Source organism: Orbilia oligospora (assembly GCF_000225545.1).
Source record: "Orbilia oligospora ATCC 24927 unplaced genomic scaffold scaffold00215, whole genome shotgun sequence".
Lineage (NCBI taxonomy): Eukaryota > Fungi > Ascomycota > Orbiliomycetes > Orbiliales > Orbiliaceae > Orbilia > Orbilia oligospora.
The window spans coordinates 514,012-526,252 of record NW_011645772.1 but is presented as its reverse complement, the minus strand read 5'-3'; the positions used below and the strand labels follow the sequence as shown (position 1 = coordinate 526,252).

At 47.4% G+C, this 12,241-nt stretch overlaps 5 protein-coding genes across 5 annotated transcripts; 3 read left to right on the top strand and 2 right to left on the bottom strand.

Annotated features, from left to right (window-relative positions):
- Window positions 1-586: 586 nt before the first annotated feature.
- Window positions 587-2,414, bottom strand: AOL_s00215g157 (uncharacterized protein; the record flags this gene model as incomplete). Its single annotated transcript, XM_011129359.1, has 3 exons — window positions 587-1,972; window positions 2,075-2,245; window positions 2,313-2,414. The coding sequence occupies 3 exons, from the start codon at window positions 2,412-2,414 to the stop codon at window positions 587-589; spliced, it is 1,659 nt and encodes a 552-aa protein (XP_011127661.1).
- A 1,311-nt stretch (window positions 2,415-3,725) lies between these two features.
- On the top strand, window positions 3,726-6,782 carry AOL_s00215g156 (uncharacterized protein; the record flags this gene model as incomplete). The annotated part of the gene is made up of 5 exons (XM_011129358.1): window positions 3,726-3,844; window positions 3,940-4,055; window positions 4,151-4,244; window positions 4,340-5,830; window positions 5,903-6,782. The coding sequence occupies 5 exons, from the start codon at window positions 3,726-3,728 to the stop codon at window positions 6,780-6,782; spliced, it is 2,700 nt and encodes an 899-aa protein (XP_011127660.1).
- A 1,076-nt stretch (window positions 6,783-7,858) lies between these two features.
- On the top strand, window positions 7,859-9,149 carry AOL_s00215g155 (uncharacterized protein; the record flags this gene model as incomplete). Its single annotated transcript, XM_011129357.1, has 3 exons — window positions 7,859-8,015; window positions 8,137-8,591; window positions 8,676-9,149. The coding sequence occupies 3 exons, from the start codon at window positions 7,859-7,861 to the stop codon at window positions 9,147-9,149; spliced, it is 1,086 nt and encodes a 361-aa protein (XP_011127659.1).
- A 223-nt stretch (window positions 9,150-9,372) lies between these two features.
- AOL_s00215g154 (uncharacterized protein) lies at window positions 9,373-10,137 on the bottom strand (the record flags this gene model as incomplete). Its single annotated transcript, XM_011129356.1, has 1 exon — window positions 9,373-10,137. The coding sequence occupies one exon, from the start codon at window positions 10,135-10,137 to the stop codon at window positions 9,373-9,375; it is 765 nt and encodes a 254-aa protein (XP_011127658.1).
- Window positions 10,138-10,673: 536 nt separating this feature from the next.
- On the top strand, window positions 10,674-11,987 carry AOL_s00215g153 (uncharacterized protein; the record flags this gene model as incomplete). The annotated part of the gene is made up of 1 exon (XM_011129355.1): window positions 10,674-11,987. One exon carries the CDS (start codon window positions 10,674-10,676, stop codon window positions 11,985-11,987), a length of 1,314 nt encoding a protein of 437 aa, XP_011127657.1.
- Window positions 11,988-12,241: the final 254 nt, after the last annotated feature.

Genomic DNA, 12,241 nt, shown 5'->3' with positions numbered 1-12,241 from the left:
TCGCGAGGGATTGCCCCTGTTCTCCACCGAATCCCTGGGAAAGGAAAGGTCGTTGCTAAGCTTATTGGCCAGTATTGGCTCCCGGATCTGAATGCACCCGAGCCTTCCGCTGTGCTCTGCTGTGCTCTGCTGTGCTGGATGGAGCTAACAAGTGATAGAACTCTTGTTATCGTGCATATATACAGAAGAAAGGAGTCGTGTGATATTCTATGGTCATAGAATAGAATAGTAAAGGGGAAAAATATACAAGAACGCGAAAACCCGCCAGCCTCATGGCCATAATATGAATTCCCCACCGTAGATATGGATCTCGTACGCCGTACATGAATTGGTGAAACTGGAAAAAAAAAAAAAAACTAGAAGAAAATTTGGAAGGGTCGAAAAAGCTGATGGTCTAAAAAGGAAAACCTCGAAAGGGAAAGCTTCGAGAAACAGAGGAAGGATGAAGAGCTCTTGGTCTCTCCCCTTACTCGTACATAGTACAGCCATGAAGCAAAAAAGTGATCTATAGCGTTCTTGGTCTCATCCTCAGAAACATAAGAGGGTTGGAATGTCGTATGTGATCGGTGCGAGTGCGAGGGCCGCCTCAAGGCTTCCTTCCAAGACCGTACTTCCGTGCCCTCCTGTCCACGCTCCCAATGACATTTACAGCTTCCTCGGTGCCCTGAACGACCACACTTGGTCTTCCCGATCCACCACCAACATTGACAACCTTACCGGTAAATACCTTCTCCGCGATTCGTCTCAAATCGTGCACTGTCAATTTCTCAATCTCCTTGCACATCTCGGCAGGTCCAATCTTCCGTCCGTGGCATTGAACCTGCTTGCCTAAATCTTCCAATTCAATCATACGGCTCTCCAGGTTCATGAGCAACGACGACCGAAGTTGGTTTTTTGCCCTCTCTACCTCGGATACCTGCAGAGCATTGTAACCCGATGAAGTAAACGTATTCGCCATTTCTCGAAGTACGACGTCCGCAATGGCTCCGGAGGCCTCTTTTTCGCAAGAGGCTGCAATACCAAACATTCCAGAGTCATTGTATGAGTGATGGAAAGCCACACAGCTCTCAATCCAGCCGTATTGATTCAGAACGTTGGTGTACAACCTCGAGTACATGCCCTTTCCGGGACCGCCTGCGGAGAATGATCCACCTCCACCCAGAAGCGTCTGCAGCGTCGCCAGAGCGTAGATATCCTTGCTAACTATTCCGGGAGTTTCGAAAGCGATGTAAATGTGTGTTAGTTCCTTGTTTTCTCCAGGTCCGTATTTCGGTGCGACTTCAGTTTGCCCACCGGTATATAGGGATGGGACTGTGAGGTTTGGGTACGGATTTCGTGGATCTAAGTAAGGGTATGCGTGTGAGGCGGATGGCGAGGCAGTTGTGGATAGGTTCTTCAAAAATGGCATTTTAGAAAGTAACGTCTTTGGGTTTGATGATGGTAGCGGGGCCTGCTTCGGGTTTGCAGAGGATGGTAACGACTGTGCTGCGCTGGCAAGCTGTGCGGTCGATTTCATGCCGCCAAAGTACTGTTCAACCAGCTTGATCGCATCCTGGTGCTGTACTCCTGCGAAAGCCACCACTATCCTCTCCGGCTTGTAAAAGATACTTCTGTACTTCTCAATCGTGCTTCTGTCGATAACTCTGAGCCGTTCTTTCGGGCACAATAACGGGTTTCCAAGAGTGTTATTGTGGTACGCCACTCCGTGCAAAAGCTCCGGCAATATTAGTTCGGATTTACCCCAGATTTCCCCAATTTCGTAGTCGGCGGTCTCCAACTGCTGCTCCACTTCCTCTTGGGTGATCAGAGGATCCAGTATCGTCTCTGCTAGTAAACCCATGGCCGTGGACACATCATGATTGAAAACTGCGGATTGGTACATTATCGATTCTCGCGAGGAAATGCACTGGACGTTGCCGCCTAACCGTTCTATCGACTCGTACATGCTCTCCATGGTTCGTTGCTTCGTGCTCTGTAGTCATAGAAAACGACACACCCCAAAGAAAAATGTCAGCCGCCAGGGAAGCTTTGAAATCACACGAGTAGTACAGAAGGGGAATTATCGTCTACGGACCTTGAACGCCAACCGATCGACTATATGACTGACTCCACGCAAACTGTCATCTTCGTATCTGGCACCGGCATCGAGATATACGCCGACACCGGAGAAGTGGCCGGGCATGGCCTCGGTTGCCACCCGGACGCCATTTGGTAGTGTTGTGACTTTTTCAAAATCTGGCGATTCCTGAGCAAAGTCGCTTGAGTGTCAGTGTATGTGTGGAATGGTCTGGAAATGTCGGATGATAACGTACTGCTGAGGAAGGCTTTAGTGAAGCAAAAGAGCGTCGGTATGTCGGGTTGGCTATTGGGGTTCTGGGTAACCGTCTGGCGGCTCGCAAGCTGGTTCTGAACATGATTATGATAAAGCGATAATTGAGAATTGATCAACGATGACAGCTTGGTTATATCCCCGGTAAGGAAGACAAGGTCATTCCCGAAATGGAATGCCCTTTTTGATTTGATTTGATTGTTTTTTTCGAGGAAGATTGTGGGGATTATATATCTGGGGATGGATGGACTGGGGCGGGCAGGATTTGGGGATTTGGGGTTAGCAGTTGAGAGTAAGTAAGTAAGTTAGGTCGGGCGAAAAATGCAATGGAGATAAGGAACCTTGTCGACACAGAACAGGAAAATTTTCTGCGGCGAACCAACGCAGCTTGGCTTAGTTAAGTTCCAGATTACCAAGTGCATACCTACTAGTACCTAGCTTGTATACTACCAGACTGTACTACTGTGACAGTCTTAGTTGCATTGTAGACCCTTAGCTTTGTAAGTATATATTGTATACTACCAATGTGACCTGTCATATCAACGATCATCATACATCCTTTTGAAGAGTAAGTACTTAGATAGACATTGCATGACCCCTGGTAGACTGGAATTGCTCATCTGCATGATGCATATCGGGCAACTACTTCCTTGTTGGTTTTTTTTTGTATCGAATGCATATTTCCCGTAGGTACCGACTTGCTTGCCCAGCTGCTGCATGTTGGGGAATGTTCATGTATCGATATCTTGTCCACTGACTACCAGGAACTAGCTGCTATCTACTGTACTAAGTACTTAAGTACTTACTTAGCTGGTCCATCTGTAAGGGGACATAGCATTATCACTAAATAATGATATAATGATATAATTATTCAATACGGGAAATAGCTTATCTCGTACTACATCGTAGCTTCTGAGGGATGGTATCAGACCAAGGTAGTACTAGGTAGTAGTATAAGTTAAATGCAAAGTGTTGCCAAGAAATGCGGCTCTGACAGCGTGTGTTCTGTGTGTGGGTGTTGCCAAGCCTCAGCGCAAAGCGACGCGACTTAGTTTTCCCAAAGCCGAGACCGAAACCAACACCGTTCTCATCATGCAAACCACCACCTCCATCGCCATCCCGACTCGACCCTCTTCTGCTGCTGCTGTCGCTGCCTACCATTCGCATTGTACAGCTCTCCGTTTTTTCTTTTAGGTAAAAGGGCTTTGAAGCTGGTTTGGAAACTAGTAAAATTACTAGGTAGTGGTCTGGATAAAATTAGTAAAACTGCATCGTCCGTTCGAAGAGCCCCCCCGGGTGTAGTTGATATTTTGGCTGGCGGTTGGCATCCTTCCGGCAACGTCAACTGGCCGCTACGTTACGCTATTACTCTCTGGCCGAGTCCAATTGGATCAAGATGGGACCTAAGAATCAATACACTGCACATCCTCGCGAGTTTGATGAATCCGATATCGATCGCACTCCTGAATATGAGGCCTTCATAGAGGAAATCCGCAAACTCCAAGAGGAGCGAGGGTAGGTCTATGCTGCCACCTCCTCGAGGTCTCCTCTGCCTTTATATATACTTATATAGACCCGAGCTTACCTTTCAATGATTTCGATAATACTAGTGTAACCCATCTTGGAAATTTGGAGCCAGACCTTCAACGGAAAAAGGTCGACCTTTTCAAGCTGTACAAAACCATCGTCGATCAAGGCGGATACACTATCGTCTCGAATACCACAGGTATTAACTATACCACCAGAACCACCACAACCACCACCACCGATACTACTCGGGAAATTGAAACTGACGATACTTTTTTAAACAATTTTCATCAGGGCTTTGGAAAGAACTCGCCGTCAAATTCAATCCTCCACAACACAATACCAATATCGGGTTCGTCCTTAAGACGATCTATTGGAAAAACTTAGGGTATGTCGGTCACATAGTACTAGACAAGTACACACGTAAACTGTTGCTATAGGTACTATCTTGTAGTTGATATCGGGTATTGACTTGGTTGTTAGGGCATACGAGTGTATTCATCACTGGAAGGCAGACGCCCCAAAACCGGAGATCTTGGAGCACGTCTCGGCAGCTGGGTCAGAGCTTGTTGGAAAGATTGCCCCGCCAGCAGCTGAGTCCAGCACTCCAGGCCTTTTAACTAGAGGGAGGACTGGGACTGAAGACCCTGCTGCGGCCTCAACCCCGTCGGGCAGAACCCTACGTGAAGCCCCCCCAAAGCGTCAACTGTTCCAACCTCCGGTGCCGACACCAAAACCGCGTAACGTTCAACCTCCTACTCAATCTCCCACTCCCCAATCCACCATCACCAACGGAAGAAACGCGACATCCAACAACGTTTCATCTACCAACATGTCGCACCATCAATCAAACCTCCCTCCGCTTCCTCCAATGGACATCACTCCTGTCCCTACTCCGTACAGTCATCCTCGGAATTTCGCTCAACCCGAGCCTGATCCAGCTCCACCAACCGTTTCGCAGCAACTTCCTGCCAATTTTGGGCCTACCGATACACACAGAGCTGTAATGAGTTTGTCGAGTGGGATCCCCGCAGATGTTTCCTGGGCACTTAAGTACCTGCTAGAGAGGTCGTGCCACCCCCAGCTCCAAACGCTCCGACTCAAAGAAGAGGTCCGCCTTGGAGGCTATCTTATTGATTTGATCCTTGCTTGCGTCAATGCTGTTAATGACAGGCAGGTTGGCAAGGTCGCCACTCCATGGAAGCCCTCCTCGTATGATCCATCTCGCAAGGTTGATCTTACCTTGTACAACAAACTCGCCAGTACCCTAGAGACTCAAGAGTGGGTCGCACTGATGGAGTCTGGTCTTTACGCAGCCGAGATTCTGCGAAACCTCACAACCAACCCGCAAAACTTTCCGTTGATCAAGGAAAATGTGACCTCCTTACTTCAATATCGATCCGATGCCCTCCAAATCCTACTCAGTGTTCTGAGAACCCCGCGCGACAACCAATATATCGACCTCCAAACTGTCTGTCTCCAGATCTTGGAATCCATTTTAGCCGTGGGTCAACATGGAAAAGGGGCGGAGCTCGTCGAGCTGCTCTGGCCCATCATTCAGGATAACGGCCAGGTCATGGTCACGTCGGCCCTCAGTATTCTTGTCAACCTTTCCATGCAAGGTGAGGTCGCGTGCTTGGAGAATACACCACCTGAAGTTCTAGAGCATCTGGGGAATCTTCTTATGGTCCCTAATGAGGCCATTCTAGTCCCAACTCTTGACTTTTTTTATCACTACACCTCGATCCCCACAAATGTGGATGCTTTGCTTTCAGGACCTAGACCCTATGAGCTATTGGAGCAACTTGCCCGGCTCCTTTCATACGGCCTCATAAAAATACCCCCCCCAATTCTTCCTCCGGTTCAAGGGCAACAGGTTCCACGAAAGCCGGTCCCTGAGGTCACGCCAAATATTCCTAGCGATCTCTTAGACGACATCGTCAAACTCCCGGAGCCTCAGCGAGCTATTTGGTGGTATGTGTACAGTAATAATTCACCTAACCCGTATGGAAGCACACTGTCTAATCACTTATCGATGATAACTAGGATGCGCTCCAGTTTTGAGGCTAACCCTCATAGTGAAATTACCCAAATCGCCTTATGGCAGGCGTACCAACAACGATTTGCTGCCTATACCAACACTGGCCCAAAGCCGCAGCAAATGCTCATCGCGAACGACTTTATCAAGAACGTCAGCGCCGCGTTCCCAACCGCGAAGCCTCAGATGATCAAAGGTGAGAAGAACAACAGGTTTGTTATCAACGGTATCGCGCCGCGCGAAGTCCCAATGGGACTTGATTACAACAAGTATTCAAAATGCTTTTGGACAGAGGACGGGAAAGTATGTGGTCTTTTCTTTCCGACTGCAGTAGAAACTTTCACACATATCGGCGAGAAACATACCTTCCTAAACAAGGACTCCCAAATAACGGAGCAACGGTGCTGCTACAAAACCTGCCTCAGATTTCACGACAAACCAACGACGAATAAAAGGGAATTCTTCGCCCACCTTCGTGGCCATATGCCTGCCAAGAAGAAAGATCCTTTCATTCGTAATAGTAAGGGCGAGATCCAAAAGATCACGACTCCGACTAGGAACCCTCTCGATGCGCCGCCTCAATTCCCCGGTATTACCTGGACTGTCGAGATGCCTGCAAGAGACCAACCCGAAAACTACGGCGTCTACATCATGGCTGCAAAAGTCATACTCAACATTAGCAGGGTCCAGCCATCTGGTGCGGATGGCTTACTTCTGATCAGAACCACGCTAGCAGAAAGGTTGGCAGCCACCCGAAATGGATATTTCGCCCAAGTATTGTGTGATATCATCAGCAATACCACGCAAACCCTCCATAAGATCGTGGAAGACGATATTCCCATGGTCGATGGTATGGACGGTTCGGATGGGTCACCGTACCCAGTTTAGCTAGCTACTCTTCTATTCGAATTATTTGCCGGTCATCACCTCTGCCCACATCCTCGTTTGCTGGTTGCTAGTAGCCAATGCACCTGAAACCCGATAATGTTTTTAATCCTTAATCCATACCCCATCGCCCTCACCATTCTTCTATCAATTTTCCTCATTTCCTTCTGTTTCTTTCCTTGATTTTCTTCTTCCAGGCTTGACTTTACCGGTTCAAGGGCATTAGAGGCGTTCATTTGCAAAAGCGATGCCTATTCTGTCAAAATTCTTTTTTTTTTTTTATCCGGTCAGAAATATTTATATCGGGTGTTCTCCCCGCTCGAGAGCTTAAGAGGCGTTCTCAATTCTTCCTTTTCATTTTGATTAGTAGCAATTCTCTGGGGGTAATGTGGACTCGCGGCTATGGATGAGGCATGCCTCTACCCACGATAAGCACATGTATGTAACGATGGAAGGAGAACTCGTTAAGACAGTCTATTACAAATAACCATCCCATCATAGGCGTGCATTCCAAAGGCAAACCCCGACTCCGGCGCCAGACATCTCGACGACAAGTCTTGGCGCGGCTGCAACACAGAAACGACGACATGCATGGAGGTAACGTAAAAGTACCTGTTACAAAGTACATAACTTACTTAAGTAACTACCCCCAATGAGAGAGTGTGGGATTCCTTCCACAACCTAGTCCTTGTGACGTAAACTAGTCCTGAGATACTATCTAATAGATTCCATCGCTTTCGACCTCCCATTGTTCATCTTCTCTTATTTTCTATCGTTAATCATATCATTCAATTAGGTGTTTTCTTTTTCCCCGGTTGTTCATGCGACCATCCACTTCTTCCAAGAAGCCCCCACAAAGTCCCCCCAGAAACCCACATCCCATACCTAGAGTTCTAGTCATCCTCAGCATTCTTCCTGCAATCCTGGCCATCATTATCTTCGGTGCGGCTCCTGAAGCTTTTTCTCGGGCTCAAAGTTCCATAACCCGGTTATTTGCGAATACCGTCTGTACAAACAAGCGGATCGGATTTATTTGTACGGCTCCCGGATATCGCAGAGTGGCAGCTGTTTCTCGAACAATGGCTACTACTACCACCTCTACTAGCAGTTTACCATATGAGAAGGAGAGAAGGATAGCAGAGTTGGCTGTTCAGCGGGCGGCGATTCTTTCGAAGGCGGTTTATAATTCAAAGGTTAAGGGGACTCTTGAGAAAAGTGATAATAGTCCTGTTACCAGTACGTTTTCTCTTATATATCCTCTACTTCTTTTTTACTTGTTTCTCTCCAAATTTTCCTTGATTTTTTTGTTTTCCGGATATATATGTTTTTTTTCTAATAGTTGAGGTAAAACAAATAGTCGCCGATTTTGGAGCGCAAGCTCTCGTCTTCGCCAGTCTTCGCAATAACTTCCCAGATGACAATATCATCGGTGAGGAAGACTCGGGAGACCTTCGATCGAATAAGGAACTTGCTTCATTAGTGTTCAAGGCTATTACTGAAGCTGTATACTCCAACACCACAGGTCAATCGTCGTCTGAATCCAGTTCTTCGAACGAATTGGGGGTTATTAACAATGAAGCCGAAATGTTGGATCTCATTGACAAGGGGGATTGTACGGATAGCGGCAAGGGGAGGGTATGGGCTTTAGATCCTATTGACGGGACAAAAGGGTTTTTGAGGGGTGGTCAGTACGCTATTGCGCTTGGATTACTAGTTGATGGGGTTGTAACAGTTGGAGTTCTTGGGTGTCCGAATTTGGGAGAGGAAGGAGGGGTACTGTTGAGTGCAGTTAAAGGACAGGGGACTGTCGTGGTAAGTTTCTTTTATATACGCTATTTAATGTTTGATGTTTTGGGAAGATTATCAAAATGCTGATGGTATATTATAAACTTACAGAGACCGTTGACATCAGACTTCTCCACCCTTCCTGACCCCTCAAGAGTCACGATGAACCCAATAACCACCACATCCGATGCCACTTTCTGTGAAGGCGTAGAAACCGGGCATTCGAACCATAACCTTCAAGCCAAAATTGCCGCTGGTCTAGGAATCACAAAACCATCTGTTCGATATGATTCTCAAGCCAAATATGCTGCGTTGGCATTGGGAGAAGCAGAGATATATTTACGTTTGCCGAGTAGTATGAAATACGAAGAAAAGATATGGGATCACGCGGCGGGGAGCTTGGTGGTTGAAGAGGCTGGAGGGGTGGCGTTTGATATGTATGGTGAAAAATTGGATTTCACAACCGGTAGGACTTTTAAGAAGAACAAGGGGGTAATTGTCATGCCAAAGGCGATTCAGGAGGATGTGGTCAGGGTTGTGAGGGAGGTTGCGATTGAAGTATATGGAGGGAAGAGCTCCTTGTAAAGAAAGAAAAGAAGGCCTCTCTGATATATCTATCGATAGCCGTAGCAAGCTTTGTAGATAGGAAATACCTAAGAGATTATGGTGTACTCTATCAAGACATGGGAATTGCAAATTGCTTTGCTATATACAGCTCTTTAGAGGAGAGCACTTCGATGAGAAAAAATGATCGTACATAAAAATCTGTAGCAAAAAAAATATACAGCAAAGATAGATACCAACAAGTCTATTTGATCTTCTTTGCCTTCAACTTAATCGTCTCATCATTCACAAATATTCCTTTACCCTTATACGGTTCCGGAATTCTCCATCTCCTAATCTCTGCCGCAAAACTATTCACCACTTCTTTATTAATTCCTTCCAACAGCAACCTCGTCGGCACAGGAGCCGAAGCTGTAACACCATCCGGTACCCGTAACATTATCGGGTGCGAATAACCCAGTTTTAGATTAACAATCTTCCTACCCTTATTAAACCTCCCCGAACCTTCTTGAACAATAGCACGATAACCCACACCCACGAATCTAATGAGTGCAGCGTGACCTTCCGTTACTCCCAAAATATTGTTTGCGAGCAATGCTCTAGCGGTACCCCACATCTGACGTTGGGGTTTCTCAGTTGGGTCGTTGATTGTGATTACTGCCTTTGAAGATTTGGCTTCTTCCGCGGAAGGAGATGTGTCTTTTGGTGGTGTGGCGATCGAGATGTTTAGGAAGTGTGGAATGGGGATTGTGACTTGGCCGAGGGGTCCTTGGACTGTTACTGTTCTGGGGGGGAGGGTACGGGTTGTATGACGGGGTGGTGGAGGAGTGTAGATGCTTAATGAGACGTTTGAGGGGATTATAAGTGGGGAAGAGCCGACTTTTGAGGAGAGTGGGTTTGTGGTGGAGAATTGACGGGTATTAGTGGTGGTGAGGCATTGGCGGCAGATGGAGGGGGTGTCGAGGAGGGAGAGGCGCGAGAGACGGGTTCGGAGGGTTGTGGTTGACATTGTTATTGATGTATCGTTATGTTGATGTCATATTCGGGTTTATTGAAGAAGAGAGAGGAGAGGCCAATTGATTGGGACCTCTGGTCTTTGGATGTCGATATAAGAGGGAGAGATGAAGTTAAAAGTTGAGGTTCTTGAAGCTTGAATGATTGTCGCTAACTTGTGATCTCGAACGTTGAAAAATGCGAAAGTCGTAAATTACTGTTTTAGGTAATTATGTATTTAACTTGAATTAATTACTTATTTTGGAAATTGTTTGCTTTCTGGTGTTTGCCCTTTTCGCTGTGCCACCAACGCCTTTTGGTGTCGCGGCAATGAGTCCTTGCATAACACCTCTTCCTCTTCCATCTTCGCCCTCTACATCCTTCCCATCCCTCCTTCTTTCCTCATCGTCATCGCCATCACCGTTATCATCAACTTCTGACCCGGTGTCAGAATAACAACTACTACTACAACTTCAGCTCCTTACATACACCTACACCTACAAATATACCCATACCAGCTAGCGACGTGCTCAACGTCCACCATCACCAACCATGGGTGGCGACCTCAACCTTAAAAAATCATGGCATCCAAACCTCCTCAAAAACCAAGAGCGAGTCTACGAGGAGGAGATGAAAGCTCTCAAAGAGCGTAAACTTATTGAACAAATGCGCAAAGAGAGGGCCGAAGAACGTCAACTACAAGATCTCCAAGAAATCCAAGAAGCAGCTGGTGGCAAGAAACGACCCGACCGTGTGGATTGGATGTATGGCGGCCCCTCCTCCGGTGAGAATGGCCCCGTTACTGAAGAACTCGAGGGTTACCTGTTAGGGAAGAGAAGAGTAGACCAGATCCTGAAAGGGAAGGAAGAAGAGGAGACTTCGGCTTTGAAGAAAGATGCTGGGGAGGGTAGTTTTATGGCCGTGCAGAATGCGAACACAGTTAGGGACACGGCGAATAAGATTAGGGAGGATCCTATGTTGGCGATTAAGAAGAGGGAGCAGGCGGCTTTGGAAGCAGCGATGAATGATCCAAGTGTTAGAAGAATGATGCTGAAGGAGTCTGGTGCGGATGGGAAGAAGGACAAGGAGAAGGATCGCCACCGAGACAGAGACAGGGAAAGGGATAGGGATAGGGACCGCAAGCATAGATCCTCGAGACACGATGAAGATCGACACCGACATAGGGACAGGGATAGGAGCCGCGACCGAAAACACCACAGATCCCATCGAGACGACGAACACCATAAATCTTCACATCGGGACCGGGACCGTAACCGTGATCGTGGCCGGGATGATGAAGACCGACACAAAAGCAGTCGACACCATCGCCGCAGCTCGAGGTCTCGCTCCCCCCGTCGACGTGATGAGAAGAAGGCTCGTTCACGCTCCCCACGGCCATCGAGAGATGAAAAGCGCTCCCGTTCTCCAAGAAAGTCTCGTGAGGAACGTCACCAATCTGGAAGCCACTCGCCGATTCATCACTCCAGGACGGCTTCTCCGGTCCCATACAAGCAGCAGCGTGAACGCTCGCCACCGAACTACGCACGCCGAAACAATGATCGCCGTCCGGCCCCAACATCCAAACCTAGTCAGGCAGACGATGATAGGGCTGCCAGACTCGCTGCAATGCAAGCCGATGCAACCGATCTCGATGAAGCCCGCAATCGCCGTCTAGCCGCCTTGGCTGAACGTGATCGCCAGGATAAAGAACAGGATGATTCAGCCAGACGAAGTAACGCCAAATGGGGCGGAAAGGGTTCGTTCATTTCCGGGTTGAATCAACATGCTGGAAACCTCGATCTAGCCGAGCGGGTTAGACGTAGCAAGGGAAGCAGGAATTTTGTTCGAGTTGGCGGAGATGATTGAGCAGCTATTATTTAGAAGATTATGCATTGGGGAAGGGAGATTGTTGTGCTGTATCTGTTTCTATTGCATATTCAAGTGGAGTTTTTGGCGTTCTTAGGGATTGCCAGAATGGCGAATCGACGTTATCCTTTTATTGTCGTGGACGCAAGGACTTTTTTATCTCGAGAATTGCTTAAACGATGTATATTATTAATTTGCCGAATTTAGGCCAAATCAGAAGCTTCTATTCTATGTTTCGAACTTCTGCTTCCTAT